General features: G+C 36.8%; 2 protein-coding genes and 1 long non-coding RNA gene across 4 annotated transcripts in view; 1 reads left to right on the top strand and 2 right to left on the bottom strand.

Annotated features, from left to right (window-relative positions):
• The window catches only part of LOC114250772 (mitoferrin), a 68,402-nt gene that overhangs the window by 31,736 nt on the left and 8,998 nt on the right, over nt 1–27,668 (bottom strand). The window contains exons 1-2 of one of the 2 annotated variants that reach the window (XM_028184774.2): nt 24,139–24,274; nt 23,423–23,508 (exon numbers count right to left, since the gene is read on the bottom strand). In XM_028184774.2, the coding sequence (XP_028040575.2) occupies nt 23,423–23,502 (80 nt within the window). In that variant the 5' untranslated portion in view covers nt 23,503–23,508; nt 24,139–24,274. Of the gene's footprint in view, nt 1–23,422; nt 23,509–24,138; nt 24,275–27,668 lie in introns of those variants that run through there. The other variant, XM_028184773.2, reaches the window with a different exon arrangement.
• LOC149499791 (uncharacterized) lies at nt 750–5,266 on the bottom strand. Its single transcript, XR_016325515.1, has 2 exons — nt 1,572–5,266; nt 750–1,397 (listed from the first exon to the last, which is right to left on the bottom strand). It is a non-coding gene; the product is annotated as an uncharacterized LOC149499791 (long non-coding RNA).
• Nucleotides 24,431–25,026, top strand: LOC114250774 (general odorant-binding protein 69a). The gene has a single exon (XM_028184776.2). The coding sequence runs from the start codon at nt 24,471–24,473 to the stop codon at nt 24,882–24,884; it is 414 nt and encodes a 137-aa protein (XP_028040577.2). The 5' UTR covers nt 24,431–24,470; the 3' UTR covers nt 24,885–25,026.

Here is a 27,668-nt window from a genome sequence, read left to right as displayed (position 1 = left end):
AGAATTATTTATTTCTCTTCAAACGATTCAGTCATTTGTTTATGATCAAGCGTAGCACTGGCTCGTCTTCCCGCGACGTCAACAGGTTTATTATTCAGATATAAGTGGCACACTTGGTCTGCGACAAATCGACAACGTCCACGACGCACGGAACCACTAAATTAAGAGCAAGTGGTTCAATCTGATAGGGACCGAAAATATCTCGTCTTCTTGCATTAAAACTCTATAAACTCAAAACTTACAAAATTATACAGGAGAGTGTTTTAAAGGTTTAACATGTGATATTTTTAATATTAACCATCTTTACAAAATTTATTTTTTAGTTTTACCAGTTACATTATCTGTTTTTTAAAGTAAGATAAAATTATGTATTAATTTTGTTAATAGTAGTCAAAATATAGGTACTTAACACTTTACTTTACTTACACAGGTAACTTAACTTAAACAAACAAAAAAAAAAAAACTAAACTACGCTCTTTTGACAGTATTTATGAGAAAAATACTGGTGATGATTCCGCAATTGGACCAAATGATTCCGCATATTAACTCAATTTCGAATATTTTTGAAAATTGTACACTTTTAATGCGAAAAGACAATCTGTGCTAGACCATTTGGATCGTCTCGGATTCTCGGTGTTTTATTGTGTCATATTTGTTCCACTTGCAGTCCACAGATCTCTATTGACATGTACAATGAATTATCATAGGACAAACTATCAAACCTTACACCCGAAAATAATTGCGGTAGCTTCAGACATAGTTTATTCTCATTTAAGTTACTTGAATCACATCGATGCCATTGCTCATCACTCAGGCTTAAACGCGAGCAAATAGCAGCATGGCACTGCGGGTATTCATAAAAGTGGGTAGCCATTCATTGCTATACCAACATGCGGTCCTCATGTTCGCCTCCCTGCGAAGGCAATAAGGAACCTCATCACATCCTATGGGAATTCAATCTCTGGCAAGATTAACGAAATAGGATGTGGAATTGTTTAAGCATCAAATCTGGTGTCGTTTATGACAGCTTGCGAAAATATAGGTGCATTCAAAGGCTTTTGTCATAATTTTATTATTGGCACAGTAAATAGCATGGCTGCTCGTAACGTAGGTCCCATTCTATATTCACAAATGGTCCGTGGTTAGTAAGCACCAAGTTGAGCTCCTCTAGACTTTGCTTTTATTGCTTTTGTAGACAGACGATCATAGGGCCCAGCTGATGATGTGGTTACAGCACAACCAAACCGCTGCCTTCCACGACATTTCTTATAAGTCTCTGGTTAGGTACTTTTTGAAGCTTTACTGTCTAACTGTCAAAACTGAAGTGGAGAGCACTCAGTCTATGAGCGGTATTAGCCACTCAGCCTGCGAACCGCATCCTTGTCTGCGTATAAGAACTATAAAAAATAAAAAGTCGAAATCTAAAATCCATTGCTGACGTCCATGAGCGACGGTGACCACTTTCCATGAGGTGGGCCGTATGCTCGTCTGCCTACAAAGGCAAAAAAAGAAAAAAAGAAAAAACATAATTAAGTTTGTTCCGGAATCCAAAACATTTCGAAGAACCTCACCGTTTGGTCCTTTCGCCGTCATTGCCTCTACACATAACGTTATAATTTTGGGAATCGGTGACAATTAAACAACGGTAACATAATCAATTCTTTTCTCTAAAAATTTTTAAATGTACACGCTGGTTCTCAAATTATAGAAATCAAGATATCTAAAATATTGAAACTTCCGTTACACCGGGCAACTTCAAAGCCATACCTATTGCAAAATTAACTCAACTCATTCTGTATGAATACAGTGTTTGACGTTTCACGAGTGAAATTGTACCGCATGCCATAAAACCTGAAAACGTACAAATATTGTCCGGCCTGTGGATATTAAATTTTTTTTATTCATGCATTTATTTACGAGCGAACACTGTAAAGTGTGGTACAATAAATAAACTCAATTTTAAGCTTTATAACTTCATTCGTTAAGTATTTAACCGCATTGTAGATATGAACGTATCAAAAGATTCATCACATAATATTTCATAAGCCAATTAAAGTATTTATATTGTTTTCTAGCTACATGTCGACTCAAGTGTAGTACAAATACGGACTTGATAAAGACGTGAGTACACAATGATGCGAAACTGGTATGTGTTAACATATTGATAACAATATGCAAGTTAAACAGTTGCATGTATTCCTAAAGACTTCATTTAATTAATTTAAAACAGGGTATTTGAGTAACAACATAATAGAATAATATTTCGATTTGATACTATGCAAAAGCTGGGCTACTTGATTACTTTTCAGAAAGGACATGCTGTTCATTATTTTTTGCTAAGTTAGGTGGATTAACTCAAGGCCCACCTGGTGGTCACCGGAGCCCATAGATTTCAACCACGTTATTACCGTCACCCGCCTTGCAACATGAGTCCCAAGTCACAGTTTTATGGTGCTTAGGTATATTTGCTTGAACAAATCACCCTTTATAAAAATTATAATAGATGCATAAAAATGCAAATATAATTCTTGATCGTAATTCATTTTCACTTTTTCATCGAAAAAAACAGAGATGTTTGGTGCTTTAAAATTTTAGCGCCGAGTGACTTCGTTATCACACCTAGCCCGTCGTTTTTGTGAATAATGTGCATTAAACATGTACATATTTTGCAACAACATTTAAATGAGTTTTGTGACGCCGCTATCCGTGAATAACGGTTCTTTAGGTCATGTGACGATGAAAAATTTGTACTAGCTGTTACGGACCTAACAGTTGACTCTTAGAAAACATCACGTAACGCCTCTAGCGTTATGCCTCCTCCATGCGACTTTATTTCTCACTTTATCCGTTTCTTTCAATCATTCGTAGAGACCTTTCCGGTCACCATCCTCGTCGAACCCGTCGCTTGCGACGAAGGGCTCAACGAGTGAATTAACCCATAGACACAGCCCACTGAGTTTCTCGCCGGATCTTCTCAGTGGGTCGCGTTTCCGATCCGGTGGTAGATTCTGCGAAGCACTGCTCTTGCTAGGCTTAGTTAGGAGTTTGAGCCTCGTACACGTCAAAGAGTAGCTGAAATACCCTCCCAAAGCTATCAGCATAGGTAAACAAAAATAATAATATTTATGAGTCAGTATGCACTGCAGATTCGACATTCAAATGGACGAGAATTGTGCGCAGTTAATTATTATTATTGATAAAGACGCATTGTAATGAAACCCAAGGCCAGATGACTGTAATGTTTATATTTAAAACAAGCGGTTTCATCCCACCCCTGAACACAAATGTCAGAATACGCGATATGAAGTGTAATCCACGCAAGCAAGACTGCGAGCGGTGTGCTTTTAATATACACTAGAGGTCCCGCAGTAGTCGAAATTCGACTATAATTAATTGGAATTGTAAGTTTGTACACTATTATGATTGTATTTTATACTTCTATAATCACAAATTTCGCCAAGACTACACTATAAAAAAATATTAATAAAGACAAACAATATTTAATCTATTCTCAATTTTACCACAGACGTCAAGAGCAAAAGTTTGACAATAAATAGTATGCATGCGTGTGTGCGTCAAATACATGGTATGTAGTGTGTGTAATGTTTTCTTTATTGATTTAATGTATCTTTTATGCATTATTTAAAAAAAATATTAGCATTGTGCACTTCTTCTCTATATTCTCTGTAAGTGTGGAAAATTTCATAATCCTCCGTCCGCGCAATTTTCGTTAAAATGGATACAAAGTTTTTGCTTCACGTATTAATATATAGATAATATACCATCGGAAGGCCGTAATTTTGGAATTGCTGAAGACCATGAGCGACAGTAACCACTCACCACCCGATGAAAGCATACGGCCCGCGCACTCTTATTTTTTGTATTTCTTAGATGGGTGGACGAGCTCACAGCCAACCTGGTGTTAAGTGGTTACTGGAGCCCATAGACATCGACAACGTAAATGCGCCACCCACCTTGAGATATAAGTTCTAAGGTCTCAAGTATAGTTACAATGGCTGCCCCACCCTTGAAACCGAAACGCATTACTGCTTCACGGCAGAAATAGGCAGGGTGGTGGTACCTACCGGTGCGGACTCACAAGAGGTCCTACCACCAGTATACAACTCTGCCTACTAAGGCAATTAAAACAGAAACACAGTATAATGCACTTATAATGTTCGGGGTATTTACCCATCTATAGTATTTATAAATAAACGTTACGACATTTCAAGCAATAATCGCACTACGCCCTCGAAATAAAATCACACAATTTCTTGTACCTTTATCAACGAACATTTAAAGTTACTAGAGGTCCCGCAGTAGTCGAAATTCGACTATAATTAATTGGAATTGTAAGTTTGTACACTGTTATGATTGTATTTTATACTTCTATAATCACAAATTTCGCCAAGGCTACTCTATAAAAAAATATTAATAAAGACAAACAATATTTTGACTCGCGGGTAGTCGCGGTGTTAACACGCAAACATAGTGTGCTCTCTGTGTTTATTTAATTTTTTTTTAAAGTATTGTGTATTTTTACATTTTAAATGTGTATATAGTGCATAAATAACTCCTGCTCACTGATTTTATCATCTATCCTGTTCCGGTTACCTGGCATTGCTGCCAAGATACATCATTCATATTCACAATGGATACACAACTTTCAAGTAACTTACAACAACTCGAAAAATTATTTGCCTCTCGAATGGGGGCCTACGAGGATAAGCTCAAAAAGGTGGCGAATGATTCTACAACATTGCATCCAGACTTCACGGCACTCTCAAATGACTTTAACGAGTTTAAATCGTTTGTAATGGCTACTCTGTCAAACATCAAAAGTCAATTAGAATTAATCTCATTAGGCTTGGATCGGCATGAAACTGCTATGAGGAGGAAGGTTCTGTTGATACATGGAATACCAGAAAAACAAACGAAAATCTGCATAGCACCGTTCTTGCATTGACCAACGACCAATTGAAATTGACAGATTTTAAAACCGATTGTGTTAGTGTTTGTCACAGACTTGGCGCCTCGCAGGGTAAACCTCGCCCAGTGTTAGTAAGATTTATGAATATCGAGTCACGTCAAGCAGTATGGGACAGCAAGACTTCCTTAAAGGGCACGGGCGTCACTATTTCTGAGTTCCTTACGAAAATAAGGCATGGTGTATTTTTGTCAGCCCGAAAGCACTTTGGCGTTCAACGCTGTTGGTCAGCCGACGGTAAAATAGTGTTAGTTCTACCTGATAAATCGCGTTATAAGATTGAATCTATGAATGAACTACAGGCCCTTATAAAGAAATACCCAATAATATGTACTGACACGGTAGAATCAGCAGTGCAAGGCAAGCCGTCTACACCAAAACCTGCGGAGGCGCATGTGAAGACAATAACTAAAATGACCAGAAAAGGCCGGCGCTGAAATTGATGTTTTAGGATAAATGGCATAACAATTTTATTATTTCCACTCCCATACCAACGTTACATAGTAGCTTAATGTATTTTACTGTTGTGTCTTGTGCTTGAACATTTTGTTTGTTATATTTTTATTCTATTTTGACACTAATTCACTACGTAATTTAATTTTGTTTTTGTAAATTTTTGTTAACCATTTTATTGTTATAAACGAACATATCCTTTAAGTTAACCTAAATTTAACTAAATCTGTCATTGTTTTGTTTACAAGTTACTACATATGATGTTATTTGTCCAGTTGGCTATGTTTTTGATAGCAGGTTGGTAGCACTGAGGAGTAAGTTATCCATAGATTCTTCGCTTTAGTTGTGACCATAGACTATACCTTAATATTTGTAATTTTTGGCATTGGAGTATAAAACGCTCAGCCTACGACAATTATCCATAGATTAATTTCTGATAATAACTAGTATAGTGTTGCTTATTTTAATATGCTCTTTTACTAAAAAAAAAAAAAAAAAATTCATATTTAAGAACACATTTGCAAGTCACTGTCTACACTGTGAGCTATTCTTTTGTTAACATGTAAGTTAAATCATAGATGTTAATGTATCTATCTACACGTCTAACTCTGTGTAATTAACACATGTTAAAAATCTCTTCCAGGTTTATTGATTGATCAGTTGAGCCGGGAGTTAATTGCTAGTTTATTGATTAAGAGTAATATTATATACCTACATGTTTATTTGTTTTTAGTTTACCTATTATATTAATTGTATTATTTTCATTTTGTTATATTATATTAATAGTGTATGTTATTTAAGTATTATTATTATTATTATTAAGTTACCATATTATTATGAATAATAATTTATTTAGTTATGAAACATTTTTCTCCTGCTCTTCGTCTGAAAGCAGTTTTTTGAGTGCTGATGATGGCAATGATTCATGTACCTCAATACATCTGCACGATGAGATTTCTGCTGAACTATCCTCGTTCCCTAACAACCTAAATATTGCACATGTAAATGTTCAAAGTATTCCGCGTCATTATTCAGATCTTCTGGCATCTATTAGCAGCAATACTCTTGACGCTTTACTGATTTCTGAATCATTTCTTAAACCATCCATTCCATCGGTTCAATACGCAATTCCCGGCTTTATATTAATTCGTAATGACAGAGTGGGTAAAGGTTGTGGAGGCGTAGCAATCTATTTGCGAAGCGGTATTGAGTTCAGAATTGTAAGTGTGTCTCCATCTCAATATTCTGAATCCGCTGAACATCTTTTAATCGAATTGACACTGCATTACACTAAATTTTACTAGGTGTTTTTTACAGTCCTAACCTTCGTGTTAATTATTTTGAATGTCTTGATGAATTGCTGTCTAATCACTGTTCTTTGGCCGATCATATTATTGTGATGGGGGATTTTAATACTTGCATGCTGAAGAATGATTTTCGATCTAAGCAACTATTATCTGTTTTAAGTTCTCATAATCTCAGGATATTGCCTGTTTCAGCCACTCATCATTTTCCAAATTGCACTCCCTCTCTATTAGATTTGATGATGGTATCTTCTTCTAGTAGTATTGACACTCATGGTCAAATAACCGCTTCATTTTCATACCATGACTTGATTTTCTTATCTCTCCGTGTGCGGGCTCCTAAGCGTAAGTCTGAGTTTCTATTTCTTCGCAGTTACAAAGGCATTAACATGGAGGCATTGAGACGTGATGCAGGCTTAATCGATTGGAGGCCGCTATTCAATGAATTGGATATAGATGGAAAGGTAGCATTTTTCACGGAGTCGATTTTAGAATTATACGACCATCATGCTCCCATCAAGCGTGTCAAAATCAAACATAAGCCAGCGCCTTGGTTATCTCCTGAAATTAAGCAATGGATGGCCTGCCGAGATAAAGCTCGAAAGAGGCTAAAACGTCAACCGTCCGAGCATAATCTAACATACTATAAACTATTACGTAATCGGTGCAATCGTCTATGTCGAGATGCCAAGAGACGTCATTTCCATGAATCTCTCATAAATCGTAAGTCTTCTGATGTATGGAAATTTTTAAAATCCGTAGGCATAGGAAAAGCATCATCTACGTCCTGCGGCGGTCTCGATTTAAACGCACTCAACAAACATTTTTCTACACCCTCTTTCTCAGTTGATCAGTGTCGTAAATCGAGAACTTTGCAAACGTTACTTAATCTCCCTTTGCCTAAACATTCTTCCTTTAAGTTTCAGTCAGTATCGACCAATGATGTTCGTAAAGCTATTTTATTCATTTCTTCCCATGCTGTAGGTAGTGACAACTTGTGCTCTAAAATGCTTATCCCCATTCTTGATATACTACTTCCTTGTTTAACGAACATAATTAACCATTCCTTACAATCTGGATCCTTTCCTAAATCCTGGAAATCCGCTAATATTATCCCTTTACCTAAAACCAGCAATCCTTCGTCTTTGTCACATTATCGTCCTATCTCCATACTTCCTTTTCTCTCGAAAGTGTTGGAGCACATTGTTCACAAGCAACTACAAAATTTCCTCCTCTCCAATAATATTCTTAGCAACTTTCAATCAGGTTTCCGATCGGGACACAGCACGGTGTCTGCGTTGCTGAAAGTGACAGATGACATTCGATGGGCAATTGAAAACCAATCCCTAACCATTCTTGTACTACTTGACTTCAGTAACGCATTCAACTGCGTGGATCTCGATATCCTGCTCGGTATTCTTCGATCCCATAACATTACTACTTCTGCCCTAAGGTGGTTTGATTCATATCTTCGGGGCCGTTCACAACGCACACGTCAAAATGAATCCTTCTCAGACTGGGTTGCTGTTGATGCTGGCGTGCCTCAGGGTGGTGTTCTCTCTCCTCTTCTTTTCTCAGTGTTTATTAACACAGTCACTACTTTGATATCCTCAAATTTTCATCTTTATGCAGATGATTTGCAAATTTACCATCACTGCGCACCTAGTGAAATTGATAGAGCAGTCAAGGATGTTAATTGTGATTTGGAAAACATTCATGAATGGGCAACGTCTCATGGACTCTTACTCAATGCCAACAAAACACAGGCCATCATAATTGGTAGTAGATATGCTATTCGTGCATTAAATCATTCTGCAATTGGATCTCTCAAATTGAATGGCCAACCGATTGTCTTTAGTGAAACTGTTAAAAACCTTGGCGTTACTTTTAACTCTTTCTTAAGCTGGAATGAGCAGGTTAACAATGTTAGCAGTAAAGTTAACTTTGCATTCCATTCACTCAAATGTCTCCAATATTTTTTGCCTTTGGAAACTAAAATTTCTCTTGCCCATAGTCTCATTTTACCCATTTTGGACTACGCTGATGCTTGCTACTTGGATGCCACTGAGGAGCTTCTCAATAAGCTTGAGCGTTTGCAAAATTTGTGCATCCGTTTTATTTTTGGTCTCAAAAAATATGATCATATTTCTGAATTTCGCAAAAAGCTCAAGTGGCTCCCAGTCCGTTTCCGCAGAAATACTAGAATGTTGTGCTTCCTATTTAATATCCTACATAATCCTAACTACCCACAATATTTACGTGATCGCTTTACCTATGCCCGTCCCTCCATTGCTCCTTGTAGAACCCACATTAAAACTCTCCTCAATTGCCCTGTTCATAAAACACATGCTTACGCAAAATCGTTTTCTGTACAAGCAGTTATACTTTGGAATTCCCTCCCTCCAAGCATACGAGCGTGCAAAACCATAGCAGCATTCAAGAAATCTGTTAAGGAACATTATTTATCCTTACCATCTTAAATAAATTATATATATTTGTATAATGTATTATAATATAAAGTAAGTATATGTGTGTATGTTATATATATGTATGTGTGTGTGTGTGTGTGTATTTGTATGTATATATATTGTTTTGTATCTTGTAATATGTATATATTATTATATGTAATATTTACTGTATGCACTAGGTTTGTGTTCTTAATTCTTCTTTCCTTTTGCGGGCCTACTGGAAGAGATTTCAGCATGAAATAAGTAGTGCCCTTGTACTCTGTATCCTTATTGACGTTTCTTTTCTAACAGCTGTGTGTACAAAATATATTAAATAAATAAATAAATAAATAAAATATTTAATCTATTCTCAATTTTACCATAGACGTCAAGAGCAAAAGTTTGACAATAAATAGTATGCATGCGTGTGTGCGTCAAATACATGGTATGTAGTGTGTGTAAGGTTTTCTTTATTGATTTAATGTATCTTTTATGCATTATTTAAAAAAAATATTAGCATTGTGCACTTCCTCTCTATATTCTCTATAAGTGTGGAAAGTTTCATACTCCTCCGTCCGCGCAATTTTCATAAAAAGGGATACAAAGTTTTTGCTTCACGTATTAATATATATTATATAGATAATCGCACTACGCCCTCGAAATAAAATCACACAATTTCTTGCACCTTTATCAACGAACATTTAAAGTTATTTTTAAATCGCCAACCCAGTAACCTAGACATAGATAAGAATTTTTCGTTTGATATCGTGAATTGTGTTGTTTGTTTTATTTTTCATGATAACATAAGACTATGTCTAAGCTGCTGATTTCTTGTCTCCTAAGATAATTAAATAGATGTTTTAAAAAACATGAATTAAAAACTTTTGTTTAATTGCATAAGTGGATGCAGATGGACATTCGACATCTACAATGCAAATGCCGCCACCCACCTCGAGGTATGGGTCCTAGGCTCTCAGCATAGTTACAACGGCTGCCCCACCCTTCAAACCGAAACGCATTACTGCTTCAAGGCAGAAATAGGCAGATGGTGGTACCTATCCGTGCGGACTCACAAGAGGTCGCAAATTATAATTTTGCAGGTTTGATTTTTACTACACCATGTTATTCCTTCACCGTGGAAGTCAAGCGTGAACGTTTGTTAAGTGTGTATTTCATTAGAAAAATTGGTACCTGCCTGCGGGATTCGAACACCGGTGCATCGCTTGACACGAATGCACCGGACGTCTTATCCTTTATGTCCCAAGAGTCCGCGACAGCCAGACCTTCGTTATTTTATAAAAGCTGAAAGTTTCTCTGCGTCTGTCTCTACAACAGGTAAGAACGACCTGCGACTATAGAGTTCCGATTGTGGTTACTTGGGCCGGTAACAGGCAGTAAAGGTGTATAAAATAGTACCTTAAATTCGTTAAAGTATAAAGTTATTTTTTTTATATTTTTCTCTCCACAACACCCGCCGCTGAAACAGACTTCACCATACAGGTAAGGTAGGAAAACTTATAGTGCATTCAGTGCGTTTCCAGAGACCATTAGAACCAAGGCAATCTATATATTAATACGTGAAGCAAAAACTTTGTATCCCTTTTTACGAAAATTGCGCGGACGGAGGAGTATGAAATTTTCCACACTTATAGAGAATATAGAGAAAAAGTGCACAATGCTATTTTTTTTTTAAATTATGCATAAAAGATAGATTAAATCAATAAATACAACATTACACACACTACATACCATGTATTTGACGCACACACGCATGCATACAATTTATTGTCAAACTTTTGTTCTTGACGTCTGTTGTCAAATTGAGATTAAATACTGTTTGTCTTTTTTAATATTTTTTAGTCTTGGCGAAATTTGTGAGTATAGAAGTATAAAATACAATCGTAATAGTGTACAAACTTACAATTCCAATTAATTACAGTCGAATTTCGACTACTGCGGGACCTCTAGTTAATACTAATTGTTTTTTTAGAACACTAATTCATTACACTCATTATCATGAGCTTACTAAATTATTACAATATTTTATATACAAAAATGTTTAGTTTCTAGAAACTTCCGATTAAATGTTATTAGGTAGTGACGTCGATAATTTTAACGTAGTTCAAAAACGAGCAAATCATTGAGGATCATAAAAAACAACAAACGGCATAAGAACGTGGCCTTGAGGATCGCTATGTCGTAAATCCACTCGAAACTTTTATGTAATCACTGTGATATTACGATTAAGCCAACGAATATGGTTTATTTATTTACTTTTCCCAACGATTTGCACACAAGTTATTACAATGGACATATATAATTAACTAGCGGCTCGCTCCGGCTCCGCTCCGGTCTTTAACAGAAATTTCAACGATATTTGACGTTGTTTTATTTTTTTAAATAAAAGTACACTTATTGCGGCATAACTATAATAGTGAGACATATGCTGTCGCGACACTTTTTGTAAACAACAATGTGTTCTTCAAAGTGGTAGTACATTATTTTATTCTATCATCAATCATGTTCGCAAGGCACGCGATGTAAAGAATATTTTAGGTAATTTTTTGACACCTTGGGTTACATACATTATTGGAGTTTTAGTTAAGATCCCTAATTTTTTTCAAAAAAAAATATAGCCTATGTCACTCGGGAATAGTGTAGCTTCCAAACAGTGAAATAATTGTTCAAATCGGTTCAGTAATTTCGGAGCCTATTCAATACAAACAAACAAACAAATCTTTCCTCTTTATAATATTAAGTATAGTATAAGTATAAGTATAGAAGTATAGATTAAGAATATTTTGAAATTTTCGCTGCTATCGAATTTATAAATACGATCATTTAACCAATAGAATTTACAGATGATAATCGCGATTGCAACAGCGCCCAAAAATCGAGAACACATTACAATTCCAAGAAAAAAAAGTGGTAAGAACTCGTTGAATAGTATTTATAGTATACTTGGCTATCTATTTCATAAAGACACTAGCTGACCCGGCAGACTTCGTAGTGACTCGATCGATGAATAAAAGACCTAAAACTTTTGTATAAAATAAACTTAAAACAAACAAAAGGAATCCGTCCGACGGAGGCACATCAAAGAGAAAACAAAATTATTATTTTTATTTAATTCTGAGCATTTTCATATTTAATTAACTTTTAAACCTTTTCTGGAATTCCACAAATAATTCAAGACCAAAATCGGTCCACCGTTCTCGAGTTTTAGCGAGACTAACGAACAGCAATTCATTTATATATATATATATATATATATATATATAGATAGAAGATAATATTAAGATACAAAGATATTGAATTAATTATAATAGAATAGAGACAGGACGCGTTCATAAGCTCAGGCACAAAACATAGACTACGATTATTTAGCCCAAACCCGCATTCCGTGTTCAAGGGCAACGCAGTATGGCCATACACACATATTTCAGCCTATGTATTTTAATAGGATTAAATGCGACAGACTATAGCTAGGTGATAGTCGGACCACACATCATAAAGTGAATACCATAAGAACGAATCAACTAGTACTGATCTCCTTTTTTTATTGCTTAGATGGTTGTACGAGCTCACAGCCCACCTGGTGTTAAGTGTTTACTGGAGCCCATAGACATCTACGACGTAAATGCGCCACCCACCTTGAGATATAAGTTCCAAGGTCTCAGTATAGTTACAAGGGCTGCCCCACCCTTCAAACCGAAACGCATTACTGCTTCACGGTAGAAATAGGCAGGTTAGTGGTACCTACCCGTGCGGACTCACAAGAAGTCCTATGACCAGTAAAGCTACACCAGATAGCTACTGCTACATAGAAAGACGTAAAAAATAAATTTTAAATTGGGTACGAACAATCAAAATATTTAAATGTGTTTCGATGAACATATTAACATTTAAAATACATTATATTGAAATTAAATACATATTAATATCATGACACGCGCGCCGCGTCTATCAATAATTATCCTTGTAAATCGCTAAAGATAATTTACTAAATATTCGATTAATATTACATGCTTTGCTACCTTACTAAAACATTACCCCGAATAGAAAGAAATCTGTGAATAAATTTTTACAACAATTAAAATTTTCACTTGGAGCGGGACATGTTTGTTAACGAATCAACGTCGCGTCATACATTGATGGCTGTGATTGGCCAACGATGACGTCATATCGCACGAACCAATCACAAAACAGGAAACGCAATAGTGGCACCAATTGTCAAAATTTAAAAATTATGACATGAAGAAAAAAGATGGACGCGCATTTCAATTTTGTATTTGTAAAATAATTAAAAATAATATAATGAGTATTTGAAGAAGTGAACGCATTTATTCATTTTCTTGGCCACCTCAAGATACATCTAAGAAATAGACATATGTACATATTAAGCCCACACATATGTACGTAGATAAGCAATGAGTATATTAGAGGAATTAGTGTGAAAGTAGCCCCGGTAATTAACAAACTAAAGAGTGGACGGTTAGCATGGTAAGGATATGTAATGCGTAGAGAGAAGATGCATGTTACTAGGAGATGTATGGAAATGGTAGTGCAAGGTAGAGGGGGAAGAGGTCGACCGAAGAAGACGTGGATGGAGTATGTGAATGACAATATGAGAGAGAGAGGAGTGAGTGATGAGATAACCGCTGATAGAAGAGAATGGAATAGAAAAATTCGCTGTGCCGACCCCACCTAGTGGGATAAGGTGGAGAAAAAAAAAGAAGAGACATATATAGATATAATCATCATGCCAATTTCGTCGCGAAATTGATAGTAATGATTTGAAGAGTAGGACAGACGTTAGGCAGTGCTATTGAGACTTCAACCTAACATCCCAAGGACATCGGAGGTATTCGTTGTGGACCGTGAGTTCGTTCACCCAGATAAAATGAAACACATATTAGATTTTTATTTATTAAATGTTGAAACATTGAAACAATGAAATTCAAATATTGATTTCTCGACACACATTATAAGACTAACCGGCGATTAAAAGCAATATGCAAAGATGATTTATACTTAGAATAAAATATGAAAGGAGAGTATGAATTATCGTTATTGTTCGTTAGCGTGATATCTTAAAATAATTGATAAATACGAATACAGCACTTAATATATATTTTGTGTCTTAATTAATAAAAAAATTCACGCGTCTGAAACATTACTTCATTAATTCAAATAGTTTAATTCACCCCCCACCGACCATTACTTTCCGCACAAAGCATTTGAAAATAAGTTTTATGCTCGTCTACTTAATTCCTCGTATATTCCACAACCTTGCTCAAGGGTATAATTCAAAGACGTCCGTGCCGTGATCTTCATCTTTCGAACGAGAAAGTTGACACATGATAACATCTACATCCATGCTTCACAATACATCTTAACACATTCACTGATTACATTTCCTTTGTCGTTTTATTACAGTCGATACGCCACCACAGATCAAGAACCTCTCCTCCTCATTTTAAGGTCATCTATATTTTAATACATTCCGAATATTGCTTGCAAAGAGGGTCACAATCTAGAACATGGTGGTGGTGACAGGACATTTAAGGTGACAGGAAAGGTAGATGTAAAACGTCCCAGAGGACGCAGTCCCACGAGATGGTCGCACCAAATACGATCTTCTCTAAACATCAACTTCTACAATGCCCTTCATAAAGCTAAGGATCGCAGCAGATGGAGGGAAATCGTACGAGAGAAACTGATGCAGCGGGGGAGTCACGACCGTCAATAATGAGGGAAACGACGCGAGGATATTTTAATACGTAAAGCAAAAACTGTGATCCCCTTTTTACGAAAACTGCGCGGACGGAGGATTATGAAATTTTCCACACTTATACAGATTATAGAGAAGGAGTGCAAAATGGTATTTTTTTGTTTAACTATGCATAAAAATACATTAAATCAATAAATAAAACATTACACACCCTACCACGTATTTGACACACACACGCCTGCATTGTTTATTGTCAAACTCTGCTTATTAATTATAGTCTGTGGTCAAATTGAGAATAGATTAAATATTGTTTGTCTTTACGAATATTTGTCAATAGTAGTCTTGGTGAAATCTGTGATTATAGAAGTATCGTCTTTGACAATAGAATAATAATGTTCAAGCTTATAATATAAATTAATTATAGTCGAATTTAGACTACCGGGGGAGAACTAGTCCGTTTGAGGGCCTCTGCACACCACGTTTTTAAAAAAGGCGCCATCGACGCGCGTTCGTAGCGATACAGACGCGATACGCACGCAAGTCAAAGGCAGCCTGTAGACCTTTGCACACCCGTATAAATTCAAATACGCGTTTGAATCGATACAAACGCACGTTAGCATCACGTTTGTATCGATACAGACGACAACAAACCGCTTTGTAGGATAAAAACGTGGTGTGCACAGGCCCTAAATTGTCAAACTAGCGAGTCTCTCTTATTTGAGACAATGTTTCTCAAATTCATCAATATCGAAACTGTCGTCCGACGTCGTCGAGGTAAAATGTATTTGTACAAATAAGGATAAGTTTAAAGATCCAGATCATGTGATCACGTTTCCTATCATAGAATAATTAGAGATAATCATTAGCTTAACCGGAGAAGCGTATTTTGTATAACGAAAGAAAACTGTTTAATTGAAACCTAGTTTGGTAGATGCCACCATTATGTCGATTTCAGTGATCAGACAATCCGATTTAACGATGAGAGCAGCATCTATACCAATCCACTTGAAGCTTACGTCTCAAGGTGGACTACAATTAGTAACAGATGAACCATGAGTTCGTCCACTGTCAACTTTCTAGTGAGAGCAGCAAAGAGAAACATGGATGAGAAGAATATTGAAACTGGGGCCTAAATATCTCGTAGAACACAAGTCGTTCACTAGCAAAGCTCTGCTTTTAACAATTTTTATAGTTCCTATGACTGAACTTCCCACATAACTGAACGCTGGAGATCTTTGGGATCGGCCCTTGGCCCAGCTCGACATCTTAACAATCGCTTATGTTACGCCTATTGCTTCCAGGTCAATGGACAAACGTGCAATTATTGCAAAACTGAACAAGTTTGTCAACTGTAACCCCCCTTCTTAAAATTGGTTACCGAAATGATAAAAATAAAAACTTAAAAGTTAAGATCGTCGTCATCGTCGACATAAAATATAAGATCGTTAAATTAAGTCGCCGTGGCCTAAAGGAGAAGAAGCCCGGTGCATTCGTATGTAGCGATGCACCGGTGTTCGAATCCCGCCGCCAGGTATCAATTTTTCCAATGAAATACGTACTTAACAAATGTTCACGATTGACTTCCACTGTGACGGAATAGCATCGTGTAATAAAAATAAAACCCGCAAAATTATAGTTTGCGTAATTACGGGTGGTAGGACGTCTTGTGAGTTCGCATGTGTAGGTACCACCACTCTGCCTATTTCTGCCGTAAAGCAGTAATGCGTTTCGGTTTGAAGGGGGAGGCAGCCGTTGTACTGTTAAGTGTGACCGTTACAACTCATGTCTCAAGGTGGGCGGCGGCATTTACGTTGTAGATGTCTATGGGCTCCGGTAACCACTTAACACCAGGTGGGCCGTGAGCTCGACCATCCATCTAAGCAATAAAAATAGAAGATAAATCCTTAAAAGTAGTTTTAATTTTAACTACTACTACATTTTAATTGTAAATTTAGTTTTAATTGTAAAACTACTTTTACGGATAAGCTAAACTAAGCTGTTATTCGTCAACATTTGAATTTTAATGGTATGCTAACTACCGTCAAATTTACTATAAAATTAGTTCTTAACATTTGGATTATAATAATGAACGCTAATTTTAAACCTTACTTTTAACGACGTCTAAGGATTATTTCTACGAAAATACTAAAACTTGGAAGTCCCCAATCTAGAATTAGTCTCCATTATTTTAGAAAACAAACTAGCAGTTTTCGCTGATGCGTGTGTCAATGATAAGTGCTTCCAATTTCATAAAGTCTTATATACATCCACCTTACACTCGATTTTGATATGTGCAGTAACACGTCACTGCTTTACACATATCACGACAATATTGATAATAAAAAACGTATTATTTAACCACGCTCTCACGTACACTGATAAGATGATAAATTTGTACTACAACCAAACCGCGTGATGATAAAAAGTGATATTCAATATGGTTTTGACTCCTTTAATATTATATTTCAATTATTGCATACTTAAATATTTAAGGTGATGTGATCATTAATCTTCTTTTACTTTCACGATGAGACATTCATTCTTAGCAGCAATAGAATAAGTTCATGATGTTATAAAGTCCATTGATACGAAAACAAGACCACGGCTCGGCTTTTTTTTAATTACGTACATGAGAACAACTTACCACCTGATATTGATGACTGGTGGTAGGACCTCTTGAGAGTCCGCACGGGTAGGTACCACCACTCTGCCTATTTCTGCCGTAAAGCAGTAATGCGTTTCGGTTTGAAGGGTGGGGCAGCCGTTGTAACTATAGTGAGATCTTAGAACTTATATCTCAAGGTGGGTGGCGCATTTACTTTGTCGATGTCTATGGGCTCCAGTAACCACTTAACACCAGGTGGGTTGTGAGCTCGTCCACCCATCTAAGCAATAAAAAAAAATAAAAAAATCGGCTTTTACAAGAGCCCATAGACATCTCCGAGACACGAGATCAAAGTCTTAACTACAACTTAATAGCAACTGCCTTCGAACCACGACCCCTTCTGCTGCTAACTGCACGACCGATACATAAATATCAGATGCTGTCACAACAATTTAAAGATGTCATATAAATAATGTTGCATTAATCAATTCCATATAAACAATTAAGAACAATGAACTTTAAGCGTTTTGCTCTTGTTGATTTAATAATTTCCTATTATTATAAACGCAGAGTATTCTTATCTATTTTACCAACAAACCCAGCGATAGCATGATTAGTTCATGCAGCTAATATCCTCAACACAGATAGAACGTATATTGAACTAGATACATCAAATCAAAACGCATTCACTCTTTCAATACTGATAAATAGATTTAAATATATTCAATATATAAAATCAAATCCATGTGTGTTTATTCAATAAACAGGTTTACGGTACGTTAAACTCAATTAAAATACAAAACGTCATGAAGGCTTATTAATCATCTACCCTCAAAGCAAATAATTTGATGTTAAGGACATGACTGTATACTTGTATATAAACCGTCAATAAAAATATATTTCGGAGGAAACTATTTAACAAATTACTGGGATGATTTGTTAAGATTATGTTTAGGCGATCACTTGGGGTAGTGTTTTGTTTATTAAAAACGACCATGAAGCAAAAATCAAAGTCTAATAATACGATAAAACTTTCGACGAATTATTTTAGTCCGCGAAGGAACTAATTATTTCTTTCTTGCACAGGTAGGTTGGTGGTCCAACCGGCCAATTTCTGCCATGAAGCAGCAATACGTTTCGGTTTGAAGGGTGGGGCAGCCGTTGTACTATAAAAATGAAACATAAAAGTCATGGTGGGTGGCGGAATTTACGTTGTTGATGTATCCGGCCTCCGGTAACAACTTAACACCATTGTGCTTAGTGCGAGTTTTTTAACGTTCTCGATAGCGTAAGAGTTAACTCAAATTTGTATGCAGTTGGAACAGCGCCCCTAGCGGCAAACGCAGGCAAACGTTCCAATTCTATACAAATTTGAGTTAACTTTTACGCTATCGAGAACGTTCAAAAATCGCACTAAGCACACAGCTGAGTCGTGTGCGCGCCCACCCATCTAAGAATTAATTAAAAATAAAAATAGGGTTTTGTATACCTTAAGATGGTGGTGACAACCAGACGACATGTGGTTATTTATCGATCTAATAAACTATTTATTACCAGAGATTGACAAAAGTGATTTTGAAAGTATGTACTACATTTACAATTTTTTTTAATCTGCAAAAGCAAGGTTTTAAGTTGCCACTCCCGCTATTTCCTTTGGGCCCACGAGCTAGCAATGTTATCAACCATGGCAACAAATTGCTTAGATAAACACACTTCAGTATGCTAACCAAAAAACCTTATTCCCATAATTAATGCATCATCCATGCCTCATCATTAATCCCGAACTATACACATCTAAACCCAACGAAACAAAAACCACGAATAATTGATATTACAAAAAGATCAATAAAACCGGCCACACAAGGTGAAATATTTTGATTAAAGATTGATTTATAAGAGATAAATTGGATAATAATGTAGGATTGATAAGAACGAAACGTATGAAAAGAGTGTGGAACGGAGCGTTAAGATGTGAGCGAGAGAAAACAGTAAGAAAGGGAAAAAAGATTGACAGAGTAAAGCAAGATGGCGAAGACAATTGACTGAGCAAAGAGTACAAAAAGGTGTCAGTTAATTTTTAATTACAATAATAGAGAAGATTGGGGAAGCGAACAATAAAAGTGCAAGAATGGAATAATTTTCTTTTATGCGGCACGATCCCAATTCTACAAATAAGGAAACTGGCGTAACTAAAATTTGGACGTCCCGTTTTATGAAAACGTATTGAAAACGTTTAACGGCCGTCTGGTGTAGTGGTAAGTGACATGGTCACTACACAAGGGGGTCGCGGGTTCGAATCCCGCCAAGGGAGGATATTTGTATGATAAATATAAAATGTATTTTCCAGGGTTATGGATGTATATTAAATATATGTATGTGTATAATAAAAATCTTACATTTATATCCGTTATCTGGTACCTGTAACGCAAGTTCTTTACGAACTTATCACGGGACCAGTTAACGTGGCGTGATTGTTAGTAAATATTTATTTATTTATTTATTTGAGATCGAAAGTACTATGTATTAATAATATTAAATTAATATTATCATGACATATTGACAACACCATCATATTTATTCGTGCTGAGGAGTTTTAATAACTAAACCTTTATGTATATTTACAGATATTTGCCTGCCTCAAGAAAGCTTCGATCAACACATACAAAATTTTAATCAGTTCAGAAATGTGGAACTTTTAAGCATTTTAAATGCGCGTTAGACAGAGTGCACAATTGTTTCCGATGACGTCAACGTACATGAGTGCGATGCAAAAACTGTGCCAAAACTCGCGCTTCGAGAAAGAGACAGAGCATACTCTCTCAATCGTCACGAAAAACTTCAAGAAACTTCAAGATTAATAATAATAATATATTAGAATTTTACAGGCCGACTTCAATTATAATATTATTTTAATACTAGCGACCCGCCCTCGCTTCGCTTCGGAAACTGTAAATTATTATTGATTTCTCCACTATTTAATGGATGTTATTATACGTATAAACCTTCCTCTTCAATCACTCTATCTATTAAAAAAAATTGCATCAAAATCCGTTGCGTAGTTTTAAAGATTTAATCATACATAGGGACAGACAGATATAGGGACAAACACATATAGGGACAGAGAAAGCGACTTTGTTTTATACTATTTAGTGAAGACACGTGCTGTATCTAATCATATTTCTCATTGCACTTGTCTTTTTGTCTTAATAAATACGATAGTTTAATTGACTCAATTGAAGCTTCAACTACATTTCTTAAGGTGAGCCGACGGCATTACGTTGTGGTGTTTGTTTTATTGTTTTAGTCATTCAGTTAAGCACGTGAGGCGCCTGTTTTTATGGAGTAATATATTTGAAATATATTTACCTCTATTTAATTATAATATAATAAATTTCTACTATTCAATAAATTTATTTATACTTTAAATTTTGTAATATTTCCTGTGATTCGTTCATTGAATTTTCTATTCAATATTTTAGCGTGAATGTACACAAGTCATATAGGAAAACCATAGAAGCTCTGCTTATCTAACCCAGGCGACAGGACAACGCGAAGCCGTCGTCTCCCGAAACACGTCTTGTCGAATCCACTCGCGGTGCTTTTAAGCTCCTCAAGCACCAGTCACCGTCCTCGTCGATCACGACGAAGAGTTCGACGACGACCTAACCCATAGACACAGCGCACTGACTCTCTCGCCGGATCTTCTCAGTGGGTCGCGATTCCGATTCGGTGGTAGATTCTGCGAGGCACTGCTCCTGCTAGGGCTAGTATTATAAAATGTTCTTAGGTTGATCGCGTGAGCTCGTCTACCCGTCCAGACGTAGCTAGCCCCTTAGGCTATGAAGAATCAATGAAAACAATTATTTATTCTTCGTAATCTTAAATTGAGGTTACTTTCATGAAAATATATACTAACGGAGAAACTCAAAACATCAAAGACCATATCGCAAAATCACTGAGAGGATCCCAATTGTGTTCATTCAATGACAATAACGTGATAAATTGTTTCGTATTTGTAAATTTTAAAGTTTACGATAGTTTACGTTTTGTTTTGAGAAACTGGCTATTGGGTGGCACTGTAAATATACTTAGGAAGAGAACTGGTAAACGTTAACGTTGCGTTTGACATACAAAACAAGGGATATGTTTTTCAACAAATCCGCGCTTTGATATGACAAGACAGGTAGGGGATACAAACAAAACAAGCTTCCGGAATAATATGTACAAGACAAGCATTTTGAAAAAAATGTTTTACATTCTCTGTGCTTTGTTTAGTCTAAATAATCTTGGTTTACAAAATTAGATTTAAAACTATAATTAAAAAAAATACGAGACGAGACAGACCCTGCTTCAGCCAATAATACAGGTAGCAGGACCTCTTGTGAGTCCGCACGGGTAGGTACCACCACCTTACCTAGTTCTGCCGTGAAGCAGTAATGCGTTTCGGTTTGAAGGGCGGGGCAGCCGTTGTAACTATACTGAGACCTTAGAACTTATATCTCAAGGTGGGCGGCGACATTTACGTTATAGATGTCTATGGGCTCCGGTAACCACTTAACACTAGGTGGGCTGTGCGCTCGTCCACCCATCTAAGCAATAAAAAAATTAAAAGATGTCAGTAACATGACCCTGGAGTGCTTCAATTGTTAAACTTGAAATTTAACATAACAATGCATACGCTGTCAGTGATTTATAAGGACGTTTCCTCAGAATTTAGGTTATGGACCTTAATACTGCGAAAGGGAACTATTGGAGATAATTACAAAATTAAAATTAAATTTCTTTTTTTTTTATTGCTTAGATGGGTAGACGAGCTCACAGCCCACCTGGTGTTAAGTGGTTACTGGAGCCCATAGGCATCTACAACGTAAACGCGCCACCCACCTCGAGATATAAGTTCTAAGGTCTCAGTATAGTTACAACGGCTACCCCACCCTTCGAACCGAAACGCATTATTGCTTCACGGCAGAAATAGGTAAGGTGGTGGTACCTAGTTACCCGAGCGGACTCACAAGAAGTCCTACTACCAGTATTATTGGCTGAAGCAGGGTCTGTCTCGCCTCGTATTCCCATGTCACGTCTTATCTCATTTTGACTTAGTAAATAGTACCGTTTGTAAAAAAATATATTATAAACCTAAGCTTTAGGTGATATTTGTTGAACTGTATTCGTCAAGAATGCAATCTCGTTATTATTGTGATGGCATAAATTGGCAGGGAGCCAGATGTGACTAGTGATGTGCGAAAATAAAGTTCTACGAGGTACATAAACTATCTGTACCGCAAATTGTTGCCTGTTACTTCGGAGGCTCTTGAGAGATGATAACATACAAACACTTTGGAAACATTAGATTACCCCATCAGGATAGCGTGAAGTATCTTGATATACGAATAGATCGTCGCTTCATATTATGAAAATAATACATTCAAATCAAATAAGACCTAATTAACATCTGGCACAATATCCTGTATTAGTTAATTGTAACAGTACTCAACAAATGTTCACGATTGACTTCCACGGTGAAGGTATAACATCGTGTAATAAAAATCAAATCCGCAAAATTATAATTTGCGTAATTACTGGTGGTAGGACCTCTTGTGAGTCCGCACGGGTAGGTACCACCACCCTGCCTATTTCTGTCGTGAAGCAGTGATGCGTTTCGGTTTACCGAGACCTTAGAACTTATATCTCAAGGTGGGTGGCGCATTTACGTTCCAGTAACCACTTAACACCAGGTGGGCTGTGAGCTCGTCCACACATAAAGCAACAAAAAAAAATGTTATGTACCTAGATAGCCACAAAACTTCAGACAATTAGCTTCAAACAATTCATACAGAACTGTCACACACTATACGAACTAAAGACAACACTCGCAATTGCGTTGTAACATACCTTAATAAGCCTTCCCGCTGCACCATATACCGAAATGTTTCGCTTATGGTGCTATTGTGGGCCGTCCGCAAAGACTGCATTCGAGTCTGAAACAATAATAAAGCAGATGTAGCCGATCATTTTCTAGTTACTGCTTTGATATCTATGTTTATCACGTCTCGTTGTCCTTACTTGCAAAGGAAATTGGTCTTTTAGAACATTAAATGCCTTGAGACCACGGTTATTTGAAGTGTTTAATATGAATGACACCTAAAATTGTAAACTAAAACTGGCAACCAGCAATTTGAGTGTTACATTTGAAAATCCATATCCATACTAATATTATATATTTGTTTGTTTGTTTTCCCTTTTTTTACGTCGTAACGAAGCAACGGATTGACATTATTTTTTGAAAGTCGGTACGCAGAAATAACATAATGTCGTTGTCAAACCAAAATCTGCTATGTGCGCTTTTCGAGATTTTTACTTTTTGACCTTTTCGTATATTTCACAGCCCTATCTATCTACCGTATGAAAAAAACTGTTATGTGTCTATAGCTTTGATATTTATCTAAAGCTTTGATTTGTTGAAGTTGTTAGAAATTCACCTTGATATAAAATTTTATACGAAAATGTTTTTACTCGTTAATTCAAAATAGAGTTTATGCACATGGCAGATTTTGGTTTGACAGCGACGATAACCTACTTTTAATCCTGAAAAATAATCTAATGCCCACAGGAAACTACACCGACACTTTTCCTTGAACACGCGAGCGAAGCCGGAGTTAATAGCTAGTCAAACATAATTTCATCTACATTGAACCGAGTATATTTTTTTACAGAGCCGTGTGTACCACCAGTCACGTTAATGAAATAAAATTACAGTTTACACAAGGCACAAAACGACGTTAATATATACGAGATTTTCTTAATCATATATACGTGTAGCCTGTAATTTTTCCATGGAAGAGGTAAATATGTGATCAGTGTCAGATGACTTTGAAACAACTGAGGATATAAATGGAGTTGGGGAAACTAGCAATCATTCAGTTGTTTCCGTCTCGTAAAAATGGCCGTACATATATTTCTAATTCTTGCCAGTTACATGGCTTTGGCTGCACACGGTCAATTGGACGACGAAATAGTCGAACTAGCGGCAATGGTCCGAGAAAACTGCGCCGACGAAACAAGCGTGGATCTGAATTTGGTGGAGAAAGTTAACGCCGGTACTGATTTAGCGACAATCGCTGACGGGAAACTAAAATGCTACATCAAGTGCACAATGGAGACCGCGGGCATGATGTCGGACGGCGTCGTCGACGTGGAAGCGGTCTTATCGCTTTTGCCGGATTCATTGAAGACAAAAAATGAGGCTTCCCTGAAGAAGTGCGATACTCAGAAAGGCTCCGATGACTGTGACACTGCATACCTGACTCAGATATGCTGGCAAGCCGCAAACAAGGCGGACTACTTCCTCATTTAGTTCGTAAAACATTTCTAAATTTATCCTTAAGCAACCAAAACTGTCGCGAAATGATAACGAAACAAAATTATTGTATTGTGGAATGCGTTTTGTTTTTTTTTTCTGACTTATATTGATGGTAAATAAAATTGGAATGAAGATTTTAAGTCGTTTTAGTATTCACTGCTTTCACCCGATACGTTCTAATTATTTTTTTTCTTAGATGGGTGTATGAGCTCACAGCCCACCTGGTGTTAAGTGGTTACTGGAGCCCATAGACATCTACAACATAAACGCCCCACCCACCTCGAGATATAAGTTCTAAGGTCTCAGTATAGTTACAACGGCTACCCCACCCTTCGAACCGAAACGCATTACTGTTTCACGGCAGAAATAGACGAGGTGGTGGTACCTACCCGTGCGGACTCCCAAGAGATCCTACCACCAGTGATTACACAAAGAAAGATGTCGCGGATTTTTGTCAATAACGTCTAAAATTTCATCATTGACATTTTTTTGGTCATTAGGAAACGCCGAGGCGCTTATGAATTGAAAACCAACTTAAATTGTATGGCGTTCATCGATTTGCATCCGAATAGACAGAGCTCTATGAGACAGACCTAAGCGGGTGACGAGCAAGGAGCGTGGCGCATCTTTCTGCACCACCATACACCCACGCCACGCTGTAGCGCGATATTTAGCACCATGACCACCGGACATCTGAAGCCCTTCTAAGCATTGTCGCTTACTCGTCCCCACGGGATATCATGCTGGATCAAAACTAGTGTTAGTAGTAAACAGTAGTGTTAGTCGTGGAGTGCGGTCTCCTTTCACCCAGTGGAATCACCCGCCATTCCTGAAGCTGATATACGGAGGACACCCATAAAACTTAATTCTTAGCAGAGATGGATAAGTGCGCTTGTGTGGTCAAGTTTCAAAATGTCTACTTGAAAATTGAAAAAACAATAATACATTTGATACGATTTATTTGAAAAATGTTTTTCGTTTTGGCACTGTTTAGTATTCTTATAGTAATAAAATGGTTCTAAAAATCGACCTTGGAAAATCGCACTGTCTCTATTGGCCTTAATTAAATTTCTCAAATTAATTACGTAGATACCAAATGAACTGTATAGTAAAATAATTCGCATTTGAATAGGTGAAATTTGCATACATGAAATATGAAATTTGCATAATTTTGATACAATTTGTTATTCAGAATGTTTTTACGTAGTTTTACGTACGTATACGAATAAATATATATATATATATATATATAAACGACGGAAAGCAAAACAATTTTATTTTTAGTTAGAAACAGTACATAACCTTTGTACCTGTGGAACTAAAGAGCAGGTAAGCGTCATCATCCCGCCTATTTCTGCCGAGAAGCAATAAAAATAAAGCAATAATTCCGGTTTAAGGGGTTGGGGAAGCCATTTTATTATGGAAGTTTTTTTTTATATTATAAATGGGTAGACGAGCTCACAGACCACCTGATGTTACTGGTGGTGTGTTGTGTTGTGTTGTGTGGTGGTAGGTGGTTACTGGAGCCCATAGACATCTATAACGTAAATGCGACACCCACCTTGAGGTATAAGTTCTAAGGTCTCAGTATAGTTACAACGGCTGCCCCACCCTTCAAACCGAAACGCATTACTGCTTCACGGCAGAAATAGGCAACTTAACCCATTGAGACACTATCCACAGAGTTTCTCGCCGGATCTTTTCAATGCGCGCGATTTCGATCCGCGCTAGATTCTGCGAAGCACTGCGCTTGTCAGGGCTGGTGTTAGCAGAATCTCTCAGGTCGAGTCCGCGAGCTCACCTACCTGTCCGTGAGTAGGTGGAATAACCCTTTAGGTTCCAAGCTAATAGGTAGGGGGAAAAATAACTAGAACTTATAAGCTTTGAATTCACGTCTTTTTTATATTTTTTATAGCTAAGATGGGTAGACGAACTCACGGCCCACCTGGTGTTAAGTGGTCACCGGAGTTCATAGACATCAACAACGTCAAAGCCGCCGCCCATCTTGAGACACGAGTTGTCTCAGTTTTACAGTACAACGTCTGTGCCACCATTTAAGTCGAAAAGCATTGCTGTTTGAAATGGGCAGGGTTGTGGTACCTGCTCGTGTGGGATCAAAAGACGCCCTGCCATCAGTAAAAAGGTCTCTTAAAGTGGGTGGCGGTTTTCAGGTTATTAATGTCTATGAGATCCAGTAAACACTTAACAACAGGTAGGCCGTAAGCTCGTTTACTCGTCTAACCAATAAAAAATAAATAGGAACAAAACGTGAGCTTGTCAACTCATCTTATTTAATAAGTAAATAAATTAAACAAACAACTTAATTAAAACTTTTACGGTTTAATATCGCGGTTTATTATTATATATAAGTATATTGTTTCCGTAATAAAGAATATTTTACAGTTTTCATTTTTACGAACAACTGAGGGACTACGACGAAAACAAAATGAAATATTTTAATTTACGAGAATTAAAAAAAAAAGGTTTGATTTTCGTTAACACTGTACAGGCATTTTATTAAAACAATATATTATGAAAAATGTGAATAATAATACATATAGCAAAAGAATAGCTGGTGAAGGAATAACATCGTGTAATAAAAATGAAACCCGCAAAATTATAATTTGCGTAATTACTGGTGGTAGGACCTCTTGTGAGTCCGCGCGGGTGGGTACCACCGCCCTGCCTATTTCTGCCGTGAAGCAGTAAAGCGTTTCGGTTTGAAGGGTGGGCAGCCTTTGTAACTATATTTGAGACTTGTATCTCAAGGTGGGTGGC

This window comes from Bombyx mandarina, chromosome 26 (assembly GCF_030267445.1).
Source record: "Bombyx mandarina strain Sakado chromosome 26, ASM3026744v2".
In the NCBI taxonomy this organism is placed as follows: Eukaryota; Metazoa; Arthropoda; class Insecta; order Lepidoptera; family Bombycidae; genus Bombyx; species Bombyx mandarina.
Note: the sequence above shows the minus strand (reverse complement) of the source record. Positions and strands in the feature narration are given on the sequence as shown.